Source organism: Lepeophtheirus salmonis, chromosome 3 (genome assembly GCF_016086655.4).
Source record: "Lepeophtheirus salmonis chromosome 3, UVic_Lsal_1.4, whole genome shotgun sequence".
Taxonomy (NCBI): domain Eukaryota; kingdom Metazoa; phylum Arthropoda; class Copepoda; order Siphonostomatoida; family Caligidae; genus Lepeophtheirus; species Lepeophtheirus salmonis.
The window spans coordinates 3,204,349-3,218,331 of NC_052133.2; the positions used below are offsets into that span (position 1 = coordinate 3,204,349).

General features: G+C 29.6%; 1 protein-coding gene across 1 annotated transcript in view; it reads right to left on the reverse strand.

The window, feature by feature from the left end:
- Window positions 1–13,983, reverse strand: part of LOC121114400 (transient receptor potential-gamma protein-like) — a 311,931-nt gene that overhangs the window by 34,416 nt on the left and 263,532 nt on the right. The window contains 1 exon segment of the mRNA XM_071886890.1: window positions 8,833–9,021. Within this exon segment, the coding sequence (XP_071742991.1) occupies window positions 8,833–9,021 (189 nt within the window).

The following is a 13,983-nucleotide window of genomic DNA, read 5'->3' on the forward strand; positions in this document are numbered from 1 at the left end:
AGGAGTATACAACGATCCCATATAAGATCTAGAGCGGCTGACACATTCTTGAGTCGATGATCTACGAGATTATAGGTCACAATAATCGACTTTTATGTTAAAGTATATCTCCACACTGAGTTAACCTCCCATTGATGTATATGAGAGCTATGAAGTGAACCAAAAATATTACTTAAAGGGACGAGATCCCTGATCATCAAGTTAAAAGTTAGAGGCGTCTACTTGGATATTCAAATAAAACGATATGAATTCATTGGAAGAATGGGTGGATGCAGATCCATACATATGAATTAATCCGTCAGAAAGATCCATATTATGAATTAACAAGAACTACCGAAAATCATCATTTAATTTTTTTCCTTTCATAGTTATACTCAAATAGTATTTTTACCTTACGAGGTTTTGTGACCCTTCATATTCCAAATTACTTAAGAGAAAGTAAAGATAAAAAATCCTTACGAATAGATAAGCGTAGGGAATTATTTTTCTTCACTAACATAATTTATCCTAAGGGCTACAACAGATTGAATTCCCTACGAGACGCAGCACTACCTAGGACCGATCCAATACTAGCTCACAAAGGATTATTTTATACTTGTTGCTCTTTTCTCAAGAATAAAAAATAATAATGACAGTCTTGGAAAATGAAAAAAAATATTTTAAGTTAGTAATTACAAAAAGAGTTCAATCTTCAAATTTAATATTTTTTAACCTCCTAGAAAGCGGTAGCAGCTTTTTCTAGTCGAAAATTCGAGCAGGGCTTTTTATTCTCCAAAAACTTTATGATTTTTATTTAATTCTAGAGAAGGGAACATGTAAGTATAAAGTAATCATGTGTGATTGTGAGCATGAAAGATGAAGAGTAACAATGAGGGTTTCCTGAGGGGTTATACGTGCAAGTCCTTGTTAGAAAATACATTAATTCCAGCCTATATTTTCTTATAATATACGGAGTGGGAATTATTTTAATTTTATTCCTCTCACAGCCTCATGCAGTTGATCTAATAAAACTTTGTGACAGCTAAGCTACTCTCCTCCAACAGATTTTTCAAAGTATATAATAAGACAATTAAGTGAGTGAAATTATACGTCAATTACCTACTTCTAAAATTAGATTTAAGAAAATAGTTCGGAGTTATCGTATGCTTATGTCAGTTATAAATTATGATGAATTAATTTATAAACACATTTATAAATATAATGAGAAGTATTCTTGAATTATAATTTTCTTTGCTGTCATTCCAAATTTCATATTTTATACACATTTCATAAGTAAGTATGTAGATTGAAGAATCACATGCTAGCAAGATACTTGCCCTTGGAAAAACAAAAAAAAAAAAAAACAATAGATAAATAGGAATACATTACATTAAGTACTTATTTTTCTTCTTCTAAGGGAGGCAGTGAAAATCATATTTCAGAAAATAAAACAAAAAAAGCAGTTTTGTAAAATAGGGGATTCTAAGAAAAAAACTCATAAATACATTCAATGCTTTAGATATCAACCTAATGACTTGTAAAAATCATTGGAGTTGTTCCTATCTTTTATTTCTCTTTATATAAAATACAGGAAATTATCCAAGTATCTACCCATTGAAGCTACAATGACAAATACATTCATGTTCGTCTGGTGTTTGTCTTTGTGCAAGATTTGCTATATGAATTTAAAGGTCCAAACAATAAATTATAATATATCCTCCGTTATTCTGCATTAAGGTCGACCCCTTCCAAATCTAAACATAGTTACTACATGTAAGCAGCAATAAAAATTGGAATATTACAATCCGAATATATAGAACAAGTCAAGCGCCTCTCAAGAACATTTTTTGAAGGTCTCGTCTAGACATTTCAAATTCTTAGTATCAGCCCCTTCAAGTCTTGGTCTCGTTGTCAAGACCAACACCTCAAAAAATGGACTGGCCTTCTCAGTTAAAGTTAACCAACTTTTTTTGTTTATTGTATATATTTCATCTATCTAAATAAGCTTTTAGTTCACCTAACAATATTAGAGCTTTCTAAGAAAAAATAATAGTTTATATGATCATTGAATGAGAGAAATAACAAGTTGAATGCTATAATTAGATATATAAAAAGGGTTGAAATAAAAGTAAGCTTAAAAACACGTTTGAGATTAATGTTATAAAAATATGGTTATATACTTGGTTGAAATTAAAAAATTAAAAATTCATATAACTGATTTTAAACACTATCGTGTTACATAGTATATGCATAAAAATAATATCAGGCTATCAGCTAACATTGAATAGTTTTTTATTGAGCTAATAATGATATTAGAGTAGGACCACGACTCAAGGGCACATCAGTAAATTCGTATGGGTTGCAATACCACAAAGAGTTGTAGGCTAATTAGATGGCCAGAAAAACGGTTTATAAAATAAAAAATAAGTTGGAGGAAAGGAAGGATAGCAATGGCGGGAAAAGCACAGAACAGTTGTTGGTAGATATAAAAATGGCCACACCATAGTCCAAATAATACAAGTAGTCTTATTGAGTATTCCTTCTGGCTAATTGTTGAAAGGAATGCATGTAAAGAACGTCATGAAAGTGTTCAGCCAAAGAAGGTAGCTGCTCACGAGGCCTGGATTTAAATCATAAGTACTGCATATCTTTCCGTTAGAAGATTACTTCCATAGACAGAATTGAATAAATAAGTAGTTGACGGGTTTGGAGATAGTTTTGTAATGACTAAATTTTTTGTAACATATACAATATACATACAAGTTATAACAAATATATTCACCATTCAAAAATAATATACAAACTGTGCATATTTTTAGTTTTCAACCTGTATGAGAGACGGCATTTCTACTGACAGAGTTGACTCTAAATTATAATAGTTGTATGTAAATACGTTTAAGTTCAAAAATGTGATGGGAGTAATTCATAAATAAGAAAACTAATATCCTGCAGGTTACCAAAGTATATTTTTATAAAAATTTACGCCTTCCGGGATTTCGATTCTTCTCACATCTCTAGCTATAACCATTGAGAGATAAATTGCTCACTAAGATATCAAAAAATAAAAACGAAAAGAAAGAAGACCAATATAATTCTTCAACATTACCTTATGGAACATTAGAAGGTATGGTTCAAGAATTAGAACAACCATTCATATAAATAATTATCGAGATATTATAAGTTTATGTTTATATATACAAGGGTATGCTTGTGATGAGTAAATTATATACAAAAGTTTCATAAATGCGTTTTTAAATACTTTTTCATAGGTAAAACCAAGAGAAATAGCTCGTAAAAGATCATGATTCAATTAAAAAAATAAATAAAAAAATTCATGCATATTTCAAAGGTAATGTCAAAATGCTATAATTCCTTTTGCTATTTATATATGTATCTACAAAATATGCATATTTATATCTTCGATATTACCACTAATGGAGCATGAGCAAACTAAAAAGAAATAATATCCGCTAGGTGGTGTGAAAGTATGTAATTGGGGAGGGAAAGGGAACATAAATAGATTAAAAAGGGTCTTCTATTTTAATTTAAATAATTGTATTAATAAGTGTAATTTAAATACACTTTTGAATTTATAATTAATAAATAATTTAAATATTATTATTATTAGTAAAGGAATGATTCATTGGAATCAAGAATCGGGATCGGCATAGGGAAAATAATGGTTCATTTCCGATTTCAATTATTATTTATTATTTGAATTTAACTATTTATTACTCTCCCAAGTTATGAAAAAAAAAACAAAAAAACAAACAAAAAAACACTCCCTCAAATATATAAATTTTTGCTTTTTACTTGAAAATTAAATATTTCCAATTTTTAATCTTTGAAATTTAAATTAATTTTTAAATTTTTTTTTCCAAAAAAAACAAACAAAGGAAATCAATTTTAATAATTTTTTTTAAAAAAAATTCAAAAAAATTCCATAAACAAATCCCCTCCCTAAAAATATAAATATATAATCCTATGGACGCCCCTGTTAGTAGGGAGGGGGGTTGTAAATTAATAAACATGAGGAAATTAAATTTTGGCTTAACTTTTTGTATGCAAAATGATTTTTTCAGCACAATCTGCCCCCCTATGGCTACATCTAATTTCCGAAGTTTAGCAACATAACTTTAAAATTGCTACTTCTGAATTCCTTTACAAATAGAGATTGTAGTTAAAAAAAGTCATTTTCAAAATGACTATTGAAGTTAAAAAACGACCTTTGAAGACTGAAACTTCAGAAACATAATTCTTTCTTCACACAGAAGATCGAATTAAAAGGTCACCCTACAAATATGGGCACCCAAGTATACATACTAAAATAAAAATTTAGAAGAAAATGACCTTTTTTGTCATCTTTGACCTTTTTATCTCCTGAAACAACACTTTTTAAACTTAAAATTTTAAATAACTATTGCTTTAAAAAGGTTTTAATGATCACGACTTTAGCAAGTTTCTTCTTTTTATAGTACTTTGAAAAAAGATTTTAAAAATATGCATTCATAGGTGAAAAAGTAATTTTGGGGGTAGAGGAGGGTGGGGGGTTGCCTGGTTTTTTTTTTTTTTTTTTTCAAAAGTGCTTACAAAATCCTTTTGCATTCCGAAAAGTTGGGATAAAGCTTAATTTGACTTTAACACTCCCCTCCCTGCTCATAGAACAATGGGACTTTTTAATTATTATTTAAAGTATTTAGGAATTGGAATCTGGAGTTTTTACGAGAACCGCATTGATATTTTTTTTGGAATCATCCTATCACTAATTATTAACACACAGGGTGTATTACTATTTGAAGAAGACGTCGTCATTGGGTTAATAAACCAATATAAATAAAAACAATCATGCCCCATTACAAAATTGTTTCGTCAAGTCAGGTCTTTAAAAAAATAAATTTATATTTTTTTAATATCTAAACTGTCAACACCAATGTAAGATAAAATGTTTTTTTTTTTAAAAACTGATTGTATACATTTGTATTCTTTGACAAATTATTGTCAATGCCTATCAGTAGACTAATCTAATTAACCCTTTAGTTTAGATTTGTTGCAAATTGAACTTGATGTTTGACAATTTCATCGTCACATTAAAATAAAGAGAAATTGACAAATTTTATTTGAAAGGCAATATTTTGGTATTTCAAGTCTTTTGAATCAAATACAGGGTCTAAACTATGTAAAGAAAAAAAAATTCTTGGGTATCTTAACGTATCCCACAACTTTAAATACAAAGCCTATAATTGACTCAAATAGGTATGTTAAACGATTCTAATGAATTTAGATTTAAAGGCAATAACAGTCGTAACTTGATGTATCATTTTTTCTGATTTCAGTGATGCCAATATTTTCTATATTTATTTGACAGGGATTTAGTAATTTTAATTTTTCGATAGAAATGACCACTTAATTTTCTCCACTTCTTTAATTATACATTAATTTTTTGATATACAATATCATATAGATGGTTCATGTCAACTTAATAAAATTTTGTCAAATGATAGTTGAAACTTGTAAGTAAATGAAAAATTTAATGAAATAATTTTATTCGATAAAAGTGACATAAAATTATATCTAATGTTATTTCAATCTTTCAGATCTTTCGAGAGGAGAAAATATTTGAAGTGCCCTCTTCTATATTGTTAACATACCTACAGATATGTCTATGAGTTATTGGGTTGTAAATTAGTTTTTTTGAAGCTATGTTTCGGTTTTGATATATCAATAATCAAAAATTCACCAACATGATAATTTCTGCATTTATAAGACCTTAGAACTAATAGTTGGACTGAGTTACAGATAAAAAATTTTATGTCTGTGTAGAATTACCAGCAATGATACCATAACACAAATTAAATTCAAATACGTGTCTTTTGAAAAAATCAAGTGGAATAACTCACATACATAATATATTGTGGACAAACTGCAATTTTGAAAAAGTTTTAACTTGTTTAATCAAATTGTACAAGTTGTAAGCAAAAATAAAATGAAAAACCTTAAAGGAAGAATTTACTGTACTTGTGATATGGATAATCCAATAATTCAGTATTTATTGAATGATTAATATATTAATGTCAAGTAATTATGGACTATTTTGGGAAAAAGTGCAAGTAGTCAATAATTTTTTGGCAAATTATAAAGTTCAGATGCTCACAGTTATATTACTTGTAAATGCATATTAAATGTTTAATTTTAATATATCAAAATTAAATAACAGCAATAATATATATTTCTTAACTAAAATAGTTGGCACTAAAATTATATCAGTCAGTTTATTTTTCTTTAATATTGCTTTAATTAGTGAGATAGAGTTGTACTGATTTAGCATAGGCAAAACTTTTACTTTTAGATTTAGTCCATTTGACATAGGGTTTTAAAAAAAAAATCCAAATACATAAAGTATATTTCCTTCTCTAGAAACCACCAGGGGGCGAACCTATGCACATTCAGATCAAAAGAATATTTTCTCCCGAGGGCGTTGTTCATTGAATTACGTGGTTATAATAAGATGAAAGAATTACTATTTGTACAAAATAGCAAATTATAAGCAGCTTATTTATCAAACGAGTATATTTAAGTTGTTTAACACTTGAATACTTTAAGTCTTATCTTCTTTACTTGGGTTCATAAAATATTAATACTTTTTAGTTTTGTAAAGTATATGCTATAAAAAGCACGGATCAAATCATTAATATTTAAATGAAGCATTTATTAAAACATATAATTAGGTTAATTGTAGCTACATATACTTATCCCTTCTGCCAATAATTATACGAGTACATATTGATGTTTATATTGATAATCTATAATAGTTTTAACGGCATCGTTTTCTCAGCTCAATGATATAAATAGAAAGAATTGTTATTTTAACTTGTTTGTAGTAATCATTATTATTAATAAATATTTTTTCACATAATCATTATTGTACTTTTTACAAAGAGGGGTTTAGCAATAGATGGCGCCCATTGGTTTTTGAATAATACCACCTAGTCATCATCTGGATTGTTCGAGGACTCAGTGCTACTATTTATTATGTAAATAGCGATTAATTTTAAACAGTAGAAGACACAAAATATTATTGTAAATTTACTGTAGCCCAATAATACCAAGATGTTAATTTTTTCCCCCATCTCTGTTACGATGTTGCCTTCTGTGTCTCTCTAAATCTCAAAATAAGTTATAATTATACAATGCTTCTAAACTTTGAGACTGTTTTTCATTGAATAGTAGAGAATTATTCAAAGTTTCAGAGAAATAACTAATTCAAAATCAACGAATAAACTTTCAGAACACTAATAAAAATCAAGAGGACATAGTAGAAAAAATTGACAGCAGATCAATAATCAGGAGGGATTTTTAAATAATTGTAGAATAACTCCGTGTTTTGTAATATCAACCATATTGAACAGAAAAAGATAAATTTAATCATTTAAACCTTCCATTCATCTCATCAATTTATTAATAAAGCTATATACATTTCTATCAATGATAGGATTTGTATTCAAATTTCTGGGATGAGTTAAGATACCTTAAAGTTTCGAACTATAGTTATAAACCTTTATGAGACCTAACTTAGTCCCGATGCCAATTTCGACTTTTTTCATTGTAAAAATGATTTTTTTGCTATTTTAAGTACAATTTGAAGGGTTTACAAAGAATCAATTACACTTATTAATTTTTATAAATAGATGAAACTTTATAGTTGAAGAGTACAAATGTTATTCAGACTTAATCTGAGAAAAATAATTATGTGCTTGCATTGTGTTGACAGGGCAAATAGGTATTATATATTTTGTAAAGAGAAATACATGCAGAAAAATGGAAAGTCATAAATACTGAATTATATTAAAATAATAATAAAAAAGTTGAACATTACGTGTATAATTTGCCAAATTATTGAAGTAAATAAGTAAACACTATTAAGTAAAGGAAAGAAAGGAACCACTTGCAACCGACCATGGAATCCCAGATACATGGAACTCTATTGACGTCATTTTATTTTATTTCTTCCCCTCCCACTTGAGTCATAGATCCTTCTTCCTGTATAAACTTTATACAGGATTACAGTACTTAGTTGTTAATTTATATTGAAATATGTTTTTTTGCTGTTAATTATTTAGATACAACCATATTCAATGAGATTAATAATGAGTACTTTAGTCTGTAGATCGCTGATTAACAAAAAAACAAAGAAAAAAAACAGTTCTCCTCGTATTCTATATAATAAAACGCCTGCAAGAGTTAATTCATTTTACTTACCAGGGTTTATATTTTATTTAAGTCTTAACATATGTTATAAATTATTATATGCATGAAGGAACGGTAATAGGTAACTTCGTATAAAACATTTTCGTATAAGGACATTTTGTATAAAAACAATTTCGTATAAATCTATGAGGAAACAGTGTATATACTTTATGAATGCCCATTTTATACCCGAATGTTGGGGGTCTTTTCAGCCGAATGAATATCATATACACTGCACCCTGTATACACGTTCGATGCTATATGCACACGCATGCAATATTTCATAAATAGTACTAGATTACAATTTCTTAGATCAAAATATGTTTAACATATAGTAAGGAGTACTATATAAAGTGCATTCTCTAACTGTTTTTATACATAACACAGGTAAACTAACTTTGCTTTATTAATAAGATATTGTAGGGATAAAATTGTTTTTTGGCTCATATGGGAAAAGAAAAAATGGGGGGTTTCATCCAGATATCTAGAATTCCATAAGCCAACCAACCAACCAACCATAAATCTTAACAAACAGACAAACAAACACTCATACTGTTCAAACAACCAAAAAGAAGAAGGAGAAAATAGAAAATCATGGCTCACCCTCACCGTTTTCAAATGTTCTTTTTTAATTTTATTTGTTCGCCCACAGAGCTTCACATAGATCCAACGAATGAGGTAATAGATACTTTTCGGTGTTGGAATAATGTTGAAAGGAGGAGGACAAGTACCTCCCTCCTCAAAGTAAGAGATCCATAGCTTACTCCGTGCAAATTTCCATTCAATATCCGCTTTTTCCTAAAAAAAATATATAAGCTTATTAATTGTATCATTTATTTTCTAAAAAAAAATATTTACATTTATTCTTATAAGTTAATTTTTTTGGAAATTTATAACTTAAAATAATTATATACGAATAAACAACTTCATAGTAACTCCAAATTGCATCTTTAAAAAAATCAATTCAAATTTAAATGGCTTTCCTTTGCCAATTCTCTTTACTTTATGACCAAAGTGTAGCCAACAAAAAAAGAATATACGTAGACGGAGAGAGTTATAACTGGACTTTTTTCGAACATAAAAAAGTTACAACCACAAAATTTATATCATAATTTCATAATAATATAATGCAAATTACTATAAAGCAGAATCAACCATTTTTATGATAAGAGGTTAATTTATGAAACTTTAGCATAACTTAGGCCACAATATGATCAATATTCTGATCACATCGAAATCATCTCAAAATCAGAGGACATATGTATTCTTTCAAGAGAATCCTTCTGTTAGTTTGGGATAAGCAATGACTCTTACAAGTATGTTTGAATTAATTTAAAGGCTGGCTGGCTGACAAATTTCCAGGATATCTCTAGGATTTGTTATTTTCAAATTGTGATAAAGTTCCTTCATTTTAAGTATTAATTTATTGTATCAAAAATTTGTGGATGTTGCTAATAGTAGGATACATTCTTATTAATAGACATCTAATAATACAAGTCATTGCTAAATAAATTTAGAGAAAAGCGACTCCCTCAAATGATAATTCAATCAATACTTTTTGTGCCACGCCTTTATTTTGAATAACATGATCAAATATATAGGTAAATGTACATAATCAAGGCTCTAACGCCCCACACTAAATTCTTTTTAAATTCATACGAATTGATTCCATGGCTTATAGTTCAAATCAAGACTAAAATATTGTTGATAAAATAGATAAACTGTTCAGTAATACTATAGTTTTGACTCATGGCGGTTGTCAGGAAATAGTTTATTTTTTATTCAAGTTTTTCTTTATTAGTGTTGTGATTATCCTTATTTAGGACTCAAGTTCAGTTTCGATACAGTCCTGCATATCAGTCTTAAAACAAATTAAGTTTTATAATTAATGATGTCACTCAACTTTTATTTAGATTAGGTCTGCTACTGACAGTCCGAAGGCCCAAATGTCATAGGGACCGGTCCTAAAATCAGGTTGGACCGAATAAATAAGGATGAACCCTAACTACTACGGAAGCAAAAGTATTAAAAAAGGCTTCAAACCTTATTACTGTCGTTTATTTTGAATCAGTTACCCAAACGGATAAATGTATATGTATAAGGTGTACGTACAAAAAACGATATCATCTGTTGTTTGTGATCCCCTATTGTACGGATCTCATTAGGGTGAAGCTAGTATCCAACATATTCATAAATTAAGCCCAATATCCTTTAACTTTTTTTTTTTTTGGTAGTTGTATGATTCTAATGAACATATTTCTGCAATTTCACTGAAATATATTAACATTGACCTTCAGGACAAAGCTAATGAAATCTAATAAAAGTGGCACTAAACATTACAAATCACATTTTTGGTTTTTGAATGTATCTAAGCCTTTTCATTAGCTAAATATATTTTTGAAATCAGGAAACAATGATTATATTATATTAATATTCTTTTTTCTAAATACTATTCATTACCAAAGAATGGATGATAGTTTCAAAAAAATTCAATATTTATTTGTAACTTCATGGGCTGTGTGCAATCGATTCATAATAACAACATGCTGGTGTTTTTTATTTAATATATTATATACTAGTTCTAAATAGATAGCTAGAAAAACTAACTACCAGCAGCAACATTCAAAAACACCAAAAAATATGATTAGGATAGTTTTTACTCACTTTCCCCAAAATTTTATGGGCTTTAAAATATTTCAATGAAATTGCACATACATATTTATCACGTTCATATACAGAACAGAAAAAAGTTAAAGTTTTTGACTTGTTAAAAAATATATATGTTTTTATTTTTTATTTTGATAAGTTTTCAGAACTTTTTCTCATGCTTTTTGGTGTCAAGTGTATGAATATTGTTTTTTCCCCTTAAAGTTTTGAGAAACGGTATCTCATGGGTCTTTAAGAATTGAAGAATGTCTATTTTTGAAGTTATTTCATGATTTTTATTGATATGATGAATAAATATAATTGGTAACGACGTAGCTCAATGGATAGCCTGCTCGAAAGAAATTATTCTCTTGAACTCAATCTGCGTAGGTTCGATACTCCGTCGCTCAAAGGAAAGGAAATATACAGTCTGTATATGGACTTCAAAGACAATTCCTAAGTCAGATAGAGTAATTATAATACTATAATGCTTACTTATAGTATGTCCGTGAAGCTTTGCCTGACCAATTAAATGAACATTAAAAAAATATCATAGGTAACGCGACTGATTATGTTACATAATGAAGCTATTTAAATCTTATCTGAATAATATCTGTTGGCTACTTTTTTCTGTAAATATAAAAATTATAGTTTAATATGAAGGAAAATATACTGGTACAGAAATCTTTTTTTTTCTTTTTATTTTACCTTCTTGTCTGCTAAGAAACTATTTTCAAAACAAAGATTATTTTTTTATATATTTCATTAATTATTAGTACATTTGGGAGCCATTTAAATACCATTTCCATGAATCTTGTTTTCTTTTTGTGTATGGGAATATAGTTTATTTTTTAAAACAACTTTTTTTAAAGCCATCAAAGCGTCATTTTAGACAAAATATTACCCATGTATAGGATCAGTCGTTATGATTTTAACAAAATCGTCTATCATTTTGATAACCAAAGGCATGGTGTAAAAGTATCTCCAAGAAATAAAACAGGCCTACTAAACTTGTTCCTACAATGTGGTGCATCAGCTTCCCCCTAATGAACATTGCACGCAAATAAATGGGGAATACACACTAAATGTGATAATTTGAGCATAAGATATTCCATAATAGAAGTAGTATATCCGTTGTTAACATTTATGTATGTAGCAGCGTGCATCTCTCGGAAACACTATTAAATATTATATAAATATGTAATACTGTAAGTGCTTACATGTTATTAATGGGGACCTCGTTGAGAGAAAGAGGATAATGGAAGCTTAAAAAACAAGGAAAACAAAAACAATTCATAGATAATAATTATTATTCATAAACATACCAGGTGAGCCGAAAAAATATTTACACTTTCAATCTAGAACTGTATCAAGATGTATTTCATCAACCAGTTGTAATAGGGTAGGTCAATACAATAAAAATAACTAATATGCCTTCTTGACTACCCTAATCACCAAGGTAGCCCCCCTTGGCAGCAATGATGGCTTCCAGGCGGCCACGGAAGGCCTTGCCACCATTCTTGATTTGGTCCTCTGATATAGTATCTCAGTGCCGGTTGAATGTGCCCTTGAGGTTGTTGATATTTGGGTGACAGACGGTGCAGGCTTTGGACTCAACATGCACCCAAAAAGTGAATTCCAATGGGCTGGTATCTGGTGAGTTGGGGGGGGGGGCACATTTTCTTTAGCCAGAAAGGCAAGTTGTCCTCCAACAAATTCTGGGCCTTTTTGGACATGTGTGCAGGCGCACAATCCTGCTGGAACAATACGTTCATGTTCGGGTTTATGCTGGAGATTCCCAACTGCTTTGCAATCTTCCTCGGTTTCTTACCAGCGTCCAAAAGTGCGGGGACTGAAATTTATTGGTAACGTTCAGGTGGCATTTTCTCTGCTTCTAAGACCCTTAGGAAGATCTAGTTTTTTTTTTTTAATTTAATTTTTTTATTATTTGACAGACACAATATTGTGGCATTCACAACAACCTTAATATGTAGCAAAAACATAGTTTAAAGATTTTTCTGCTGCACCCGGTACATAAGATGCATAATATTTCTATTTGTAAGTATACATAAGTGACTTTCTTCACATAATAAATCAATGTAATAATCAAAGCAGGGGTGGACAGCATTTTTTGATTCATAATACTTGAAATAGATACGTTATTAATTAATAACCTCACAAATATATAAAATACGGTAACAAAACGTCCTTGTTAGGTAGTAAAAAAGTCTTCGGGGACAAAAAACCTCCCACACAGCAATACTTTGCTTGGTGGGGGGATACCATACATGAAATTATTTTATCATTTATCCCCCATAACGTATGCAATTTATATCCCGTATTTGGCGGAATTTACCTTGTTAATTCAATTAAAAGGGGAAATTCCTTGAGATTGCATAGTTACTTATATAAAGTATCTTCATCCCCACCGCCATTGTATTTTTTTTGCATTTTAATTAAAACAGATACATTTTTTGCAAGATATTTGCAATCCTCTTAATACATATCTCTTATTTGGCTTAATAAACTATATATGGTGTTGGAATATATCCCAATCAGACATTTCCCACCTAAAAACATTACCCAGTAGAACCATTTCTATATAAACTACCAGTAAGGGGCCCTACAAATACCCTTATTCTGTGGGTGTGTTCAGTCCCCACCGTGTCCCAATATGGGAATGAAAACCACCACCACTATTTAAGCAACCACTAAGAGTCCATCACAACGCATATGTGTCCCCAAAATGTTTTAGTTGTTTTTGGGTATGGCCTGGCCCCAAAATGGAATAAAACCCACCACCACTATTTAATTTATCCCATCTTCATTTACACCCCGAAATTTGAGACTATTTCGGGTATCTCTCCTTTTGGAGGCCCGGCAGTACCCGAAATAACCCCAAATTTTGAAGTATGCATGGGGCTTTGTGAGGGTACCATACCTTATGGTTAGTTTATGTAGGGGTGGTTGTGTAAATATCTTGGGCTGGAAATGTCTGGAGTGAAATGTCGTAGAAACAGTTTTGCATAAAATGTAATATTTTCCAGTCGAGGTTCTGTCAGTTTACGTTGTAACGTTTGACGTTTTTTACGGTTGACGTTTTGTCCATTCAAC